The sequence below is a fragment of the Cicer arietinum genome, chromosome 6, assembly GCF_000331145.2.
Source record: "Cicer arietinum cultivar CDC Frontier isolate Library 1 chromosome 6, Cicar.CDCFrontier_v2.0, whole genome shotgun sequence".
NCBI classification, from domain to species: Eukaryota; Viridiplantae; Streptophyta; class Magnoliopsida; order Fabales; family Fabaceae; genus Cicer; species Cicer arietinum.
Window position 1 is genome coordinate 48,710,569 of NC_021165.2, and position 7,846 is coordinate 48,718,414.

Genomic DNA, 7,846 nt, shown 5'->3' on the forward strand with positions numbered 1-7,846 from the left:
TTGAAAAATTGCTTTCTACAAATCAATATTATTTGGATACTCCATAACAACCACAATACTATCACCGATAAATCGAAATTTTAATTTTCACAACCACAACCATATCATAAATTATTTTGTTGTTATGTTAATAACTTTAAATATAGATAATATATTAATTTGGTAATTCTCGAATACGATAATTAACTTCATTTATTTTGTTCTATTTATTATAAAAATACTTAATTAAATAAAAATATATAAACGACGCACCAATCCGTGCGATATTACATATTTTACTAGTTTTAATATAAAAGATAAGTTTCCTTTGAGATAACAGTTTTTTTTATGCAAAAAGAGACAAAATAAAAAGATAATTTATTAATATATAAAAATTGAAGAAAAAAATTAGTCATGTATTATTGTTCAATACTGGGAGCCGTAATGAAAAGAGAACCAAAGAGGAAGTAATTGAGCAGTAAGAGAAGAAGCGGCTAAGCAGAGTAAGAAGAAGAAATGATAATGAGTTGTGTTGGTTTCGCACCAACTCTATCATCATCATCGTTTTGTTCTGAGGCTAAGTTGCGGCAACACCAACACCAACTTCAACCATCTTCGCTTTCCTTTTCATCTTCATTTCCCTCTCTTCCCATCTCAACAACCACTCTCTCCCCCTCAACAACAAACCCCCCCAATCCCAACGTACGTAGGCACTTTCCCTTTCTTTCTCTTTACTTATTATTATTATTATTGTTGTTGTTGTTGCGTTTGCTTCTCCAATTCAATTTTTATTTATGGAATTATTGGTCTTCTCTTCAACAGTTATAAATAGCACAATTTATCTTCTTTTTTCTTTTTTTTTTACTTCTCACATTGTTAGGGTTTATTATTTTTGAAAATTAAAATAGATTCTAGATTTACCTTTGTGGTCATACTGTATTAGATGATTCAGTGAATGTATTCGGTTACACGTTTGAAAAGTAAGGAATTGCATCATGAGAGAAATTGATGGAAGGAATTTTGATTTATTTTTATTGAGATAGTTCTTTACATTCATTGTTTGATATATATGTAGGAAAAAAGAAGTCAATTATGCAATATTTTCAGCATACTTTATTTTATTTGTTGAAATTCACATGCATCCTAACTCATTCAAGATAGCGGAATCTATTTGAATTTCAAGTAATAGAAGAAAATTGGGGTGCTCCTTGTATGTAGGATAACTAACTAATTAACTTGTTTCTCTCATAAAGATTAATAGATGCTAGAGTGATAACATGTTTATACCTAATAATAATAACAGCTGATATATATACTCAGCAAATGATAAGAATGGGAGGGGAAAGCGGGAATGATCATATGCGAACTAACTAACTTGGATAGGAAGTTTGTTAGGAGAGTTTCTCTTTGGCAGTGTTGTCAAATAGCCGCTATAGCAGCGCCATAGCGCTATAACATATTGGAATTTGAACAAATTGATGTTGCTTTGCGATACGCTATTTAGTACAAACCGCTATTGCGCTCTAGCGCGGAATTTGAACAAACCGCTATTTTCAGGATGTGCAATTGACAACACTGCTCCCTGGTAGGAATCTTGTTCATTTCTGTTTCATCATTGTAGGATACTGGATTTGGGTTGGAGCCCAATTGATGTATTGAATATGGGTAATTGGGTAGTAGTGATGTGGCAGTAGATTTGTCATTGTATAGGAGGTGGAAGGTTATAAGAGGGGGAGGAGAGAGGAGTAAGGATAGAGAGGTGTTAGGAAGTTTGTTAGGTGAGTTTCTCTCTGGTAGGAATGATTAAATATGGATATTTTGGATGTTGACACTTGACATGAATTATAAATATTGTGGCCCAATTTGGATAAGCTTAAAGGAGTTCTTCAACTGAAATGAGTATTTATTGTTTAATTCTTGGAAAAACATTTGAAGTTTTAATGAAGATAAAGTGCTTTTGAAAAAAAGCTGATTTCAACTTATGTCAATGAGGGAGATATTTATTTGAATACTCATATGATTATTGCAAGATCAAATATTCAATTATTTCTTGTCTATTATCACTTCTGTAAAAGTTTATTTAAACTATCTCTTTGTAGAAAACTGTTCCATTACTAAATAATGCTTGCTTCTCTTGTGCTGACTTGAATGAAGAAAGTAATTCAGTTTAACATCTGTAGGGTTCTTTCATTCGAGCTGCCTGGACCCGAAGATCTCGAGGTGAAGCTGAAAAGAGACCCAGCAGGAAATCATGGAAGCGGAGAACTGATATGTACATGAGACCATTTTTATTAGATGTTTTCTTTTCAAAAAGATTTGTTCACGCAAAAGTGACACACCGAGGAACAAGCAAAGTGATATGTGTTGCTACCACAAACGCCAAGGATCTTCGAAACTCTCTTCCTTCCTTGACTGATCCTGAAGCTTGTAGAGTAGTTGGAAGGCTTATTGCAGAGCGATCAAAGGAAGCTGATATATATGCAATGGCATACGAACCGAGAAAAAATGAAAGGATTGAAGGTAGACTAGGAATCATTCTTGATACTGTTAAAGAAAACGGGATTGTTTTCGTTTGAGCCCATCCTTATCGACTTGGGTTGTTTTTGGTGTAGCCTACTTGTATGGATTGTTATGTTATTACAAATTTTATTGAAATGTTTAATGCATCTTCTTGGCATTAATTTGCTCCTTGATGAATTATATTCCTGTGGTTTTATGTTGAGTTTTCTTGGTGGCACATTTGAGAAGGTCAAGTTTCCTCATTTTCAAGTTTTATCAGTCCTCCAAGATATCCATTCTACCCATTTTTGTGAATGAAACAAAAGAAAAACTACAATTGAATAATTAAAACAAATGTATTTTGCATTTTGTTGGAGAAAAATGGATGAGTGTTAAGGTAACAGGAGAACTCAGGTACATTTTGGTATATTAATGTTGGAGAACTCAGATGATATAGTTTTCTTTTTAGCATAAAAATTTATTAAAAATAAAAAATAAATAAAAATGGGGGATATAAACTTAATCCGAAAAAAAGTGCAAAAACTGTTTCTTAAATTATGTAATTTTTTTTTCGGTTAAATAGAAATTATATAATATAAATTTTTTCTGTATATTTTTTTTTCTTAAAAATTACCTCCTTAAAAGGCTATCACTAGCATTAAAAAATATAATTTAGTTTGACTTTGTTAAAAATAAAAAAACTGTAACTACCGTAGTTATTGTTCTTTTTGTAACTACTTCACTAACCTTATCAATCTTTTGTAATTAGGTTGTTAAAATAAATTTTTTTCAAATGAATCTATGAAGTTTTAAAAATTTAGATAAACTATTTAAAATTTTAAAAACTCAATTAATTAGTACGAAATAGTTTGGTGAACTAATGACACGTTGAATGAATTTTAAGCAGAAGTTTTGAATTTGATCCCAATAACTAACAACATTTAACTTACTAACATTTTGTCAACAGTAAATATAAGTTAATTATCCAATTACAAATTGGATTTCAATTGTAAAAATCATTAAAAAAATTCATATTGTTTCATAAGCTTCAGATTATCTCAAAATATTATTTATTGAGAATTTCTTCTCCAATGTTCTCAAAAGTTTTTGAATTATATTCAAATTAATTAATCTAACTGTTTAATTTAGAGACTTTTAATACTACATAAATATTTAGATTAACCGATCTGAAGCCCAAAAACAACCTAAAAGGAGAAAATAATATATTTTTTTAATTAGTGGAGATACTTCCTCATTTCTTTGGAAATTATTTGAATAAATTTGTTGGGATGTAATGTAAGACGGTATATACCGGGTATAAATAATATTGAAAATTGAGTTATTATTATTTGTAGAGCGATAATATATATGATGAATTAATAAGAACCACAAAAAGTGAAATATGAATGAATGAGGTAACAATAACATACATTAACATCATCACAGTCCCGCGAGAATGAAAGTAATCACTTCATAGATACAAAAAGAAGAAGAAGAAGAAATAAACAAGTTTCATGAATAATAATCACATTCTATCTATTTTGTAACTAATTGTTACTTCTTATCATGCGCACTCTTTCATTACCATCACCATGTCTTTCTTCTTCTTCTTGTTATCTTCACACCAACAACAATACGTTCCGCTTTCGCTTCTATTATCCCAATTCTTCTTCTCACAAATGCTTTCACTTGGTAACACCACATTCGTCTCTCAAACAAACCAAAAAACAACCCACTAAAATCAACAACACTACCCCATCTGCCTTAACCCGTTTATTTACTCCCAAAGGGGAAGATAATAATAATAATAACAATAATAAAGACAAGAAGAATAAGAAGCAGAACATTGAAGAAACAGAAGAAGAATCTGATAATGATGATGGTACTGCTTTGAAGGGTACCCTTTTGGCTGGTGTTTTGCTTCTTGGTTTTGTTGGGGGTTTTGCTTCTCTTGGTTATTTCTATAGAGAACCCCTCAATTCTTTCTTGAATCAATTCTCTGGATTCATTGAAGGTTATTTTTCTTCTTATTTCATTTAATTTAATTTCCGTCTTCTACTTCTAGGATTATGTTATTTATGCTATGTTGCATGTCCCTGTTTTTCTTTACGCTAGAATAAATCTTCAATTGTCTCCTAAGTATAGCTAAATTGGTAGCTGTGAGGATATTGATATGCAGAAGTTAGGGTTCGAACCGTGATTTCCCACTTCTCCACGCTTAAGTGTGAATCTAGTTACTAGGCTGCTTAACCATAAATAAAAAGAATAAATCTTCAATTTGGTCTTCAAATATCACTCTAGCGCTCTTATTTGGTCATGAATTATAGAAATATAATAAATAGTTCTTAAATTATTCTAATTCAATAAAATTAGGGCCCATTTGAATTAGTTTATTTGAGGTTATCTATTGGCATAAGCACTTGTGAGTCTGTTTGGGGGAGTTTATAGAAGCAGCTTATGATATGTCTATACGTGGTTTTCAGCTAATTTTTTTGTTATCTAGGATAACTTTTGAAAATAGTTTATAGGTTAAATACAAACAGTTTGACTTTATTTTACCTTGTTTTATAAAAATAACTTATACATAAGAGCTTATGCTATAAACGCTTATGTTATAAACTGTTTGTTTATGTAAACAGGGCCTTAGTCGTCTCTTACTTTCAAAATAAGAGAGAGGAAGTGATAGTTGAGGGCTAATCGATAGATTAAGAATAGTTTAACCTTTAAAGACTGTTTATTACATTTCCATAGTTCAGATCAAATAAGAGAGATAGTGATAGTTTAGGAATCAAATTGTTGAAAGCTTACTCCTTTACACTAAGGTTACATTTGGAAGAGTTTATCTGAGTTTATCTTATTATGTAAGTAAGTACTTAGGCAAACACACTTAGGTTCTGTTTGGATAACAACTTATTTAAGTGTTTATATGATAAACACTTATCATATAAGTTGTTTCTCTAGCTAAAAAGAAAATATGATTAAATTGTCTTCATAAACTATCCTTGAGAGCTTATCAAAATTAGTTCAAGACAACTTATAGACATGAGGTAAGTTGTTTTCATAGGCTCTTCCAAACACCCTGTCAAGTGCTTAGGTTAGTAGATAAGTCCAAATAAGTTGTTTGTAAGTCAATCCAAATGCAATCTTATTCAAAAGTTTGAAAGAATTTACATAAATGAATGTCTAACAGGCTGTGTCTGAATTTAATGAGTATCGTGATGGCTGAAACTGTTAAGTTGTCTTGCCCAAAACAGACAATGCAAGGGAATTTATGAAAATGGTGAAAGAGTACTCACAATATGAAATTACTGACAAGTCTACTGTGGGGAATCGAATGAGTGAGCTGATGTTCACAAACTTTTAGTTTATTTTCACAAGCTCCTAGAGACAGTTGTGTTTTGTAGTCATATGCATCTTATGCAAGCATACTTATCAAAGCATTTGGAAAAACTAATAAAAATGAATTACAATATGTTCACAAATTTAGTTTATTTTCGTAAGTTCTTAGAGATAGCTGGTGTGTGTTGCGGTCTATGCAAAGTTTACTCTTATTATCTCTTCGAATGCAGAAACTACTCATACACAACTTTTAATTGATAAATACTTAATTAAGTTGTTATCCACGTGTCATCTAATCCTCTCTATCTGTTCTCTTTTGATAAGCAGGTTATGGTTCAGCTGGATATGCATTGTTTGTAGCAGTTTATGCTGGATTGGAGGTATCACTGCATATATCACTTTTTCATATTTTCAATACTACTTCGCTCATAGTATTTCTACTATGTGATATATCTTCATACAACTAAGGTAGCATTTGATGGACAAGGACGAATGCTTATCTTTGGTGTGTGTTATAATTAGAACCAAACATGAAATAAAGTGAAACTATAGTACATTTTGGTTCCTTTTAAGAAGATAGAATCAACGGAAAACATAGAAGAATAGGTTGTTCTGTGTTGTTCTATCACTGTACCAAATACTTCTACATATTTGTTAATCTCCATATTCGCATTTTCTTCCTCTCCCCTCTCTCTCTCTCTCTCTCGAGCAAAAGCTTTTTTTTCCTGCTATAGATTTGTAATGTTTCAATCTAACATTGGTTTATTTAATGTTGTTCCAGATCCTTGCAATTCCTGCCATTCCCTTAACCATGTCAGCTGGACTTCTTTTTGGATCGGTTACCGGCACTATCATAGTCTCTATCAGTGGAACAGTGAGTCAATTTTTCCTCAAATCTTTTTTGTAGTTGAGATCCAGAATATGCAAAATTCATGTATAGTTTGAGATCAATTGACTGCATTAACTATAAATCTCTTCTATTGATATTTATAAAGGTTAATGTATAGTATATTTTTTCAAAATACAATTAATAATCAACTATTTGGTCAGATACTTGTCAATATTTAAGACATCTAAAATTTGGTATGCAAGAGTAAACAAGTACTTATAAGTGATTGGTTGGACATTTAACTGCATATTTTATTTAAATTATTAATGGAGTGAAGTATAATTTTTTTGTTTCTTGTTAATAGATATTCAATGTGAATATATTGTTGAATCTATTATAATAAGGCATTGTAATTTGTAGGTGGCAGCTAGTGTTGCTTTTCTTATAGCAAGATATTTTGCTCGTGAGCGTATTCTAAAACTAGTGGAAGGAAACAAAAAGTTTCTTGCTATTGACAAAGCAATTGGAGAAAATGGCTTCAAGGTTGTGACCCTGCTTCGTTTGAGCCCTTTGCTGCCATTTTCTTTGGGGAATTATTTATATGGATTGACATCTGTTAAGTTTATTCCGTATGTATTGGGAAGGTATGGTGCTTATTGCTGATCAATACTAATTTCCATTGTCTTTTTGAATCTTGATCTGGTTTTAAATTGCGGTTTCTGTCGCGGTTACGGTTGTACAGCAAATCTTTATATTGCAGGAAAATGCAGACAAGTGTGGTTGATACGGCCTAAATAGCGATTGCAATGCCGTTGCAGAGACTTTAAAATCTGCAATATTGCAGCTGCATACCAGAAGTTAAAAATGTTGCTTTTAAAAAGAGCATTTTTCTTTTAAAAATATGTTTTGTATTATATATATAAATAATGCCAAAAGTAGAATTTGGTGTTTGGTCTCTACCATCATTCTAAATTTGCATTAAATTATGACTATACTCTAATGAAATGCAGTTAAGAATGGAACTGGGAATATTTGTGTTAAGCTGGATATCTAATTGGAATTGTCCCAGTTTATTTTCAACTTCGGTTGAAAATGTACAGTTCTTGTAAATATCCAATTTAAAATGTATAATTGTCATGCAGTTGGTTGGGGATGCTTCCTGGAACATGGGCTTATGTTAGTGCTGGTGCTTTCGGAAGA

General features: G+C 31.2%; 2 protein-coding genes across 2 annotated transcripts in view; both read left to right on the forward strand.

Moving 5' to 3' along the window:
* Window positions 1-399: 399 nt before the first annotated feature.
* On the forward strand, window positions 400-2,701 carry LOC101497440 (uncharacterized). The gene is made up of 2 exons (XM_004506352.4): window positions 400-681; window positions 2,160-2,701. Exons 1-2 carry the CDS (start codon window positions 496-498, stop codon window positions 2,553-2,555), a joined length of 582 nt encoding a protein of 193 aa, XP_004506409.1. The 5' UTR covers window positions 400-495; the 3' UTR covers window positions 2,556-2,701.
* A 1,201-nt stretch (window positions 2,702-3,902) lies between these two features.
* The window catches only part of LOC101496890 (uncharacterized), a 7,637-nt gene continuing 3,693 nt past the window's right edge, over window positions 3,903-7,846 (forward strand). The window contains exons 1-5 of the mRNA XM_073370273.1: window positions 3,903-4,492; window positions 6,145-6,197; window positions 6,599-6,691; window positions 7,067-7,290; window positions 7,789-7,846. The exon at window positions 7,789-7,846 is cut by the window's right edge and continues 7 nt beyond it. Of these exons, the coding sequence (XP_073226374.1) occupies window positions 4,045-4,492; window positions 6,145-6,197; window positions 6,599-6,691; window positions 7,067-7,290; window positions 7,789-7,846 (876 nt within the window). The 5' untranslated portion in view covers window positions 3,903-4,044. The remainder of the gene's footprint in view (window positions 4,493-6,144; window positions 6,198-6,598; window positions 6,692-7,066; window positions 7,291-7,788) is intronic.

Bases quoted from the DNA above. Each gene is read 5' to 3' on its own strand.
- LOC101497440 (XM_004506352.4), top strand. From the start codon at position 496: ATGATAATGAGTTGTGTTGGTTTCGCACCAACTCTATCATCATCATCG. The intron at 682-2,159 runs GTACGTAGGCAC...TAACATCTGTAG, and splicing joins CAAACCCCCCCAATCCCAAC to GGTTCTTTCATTCGAGCTGC.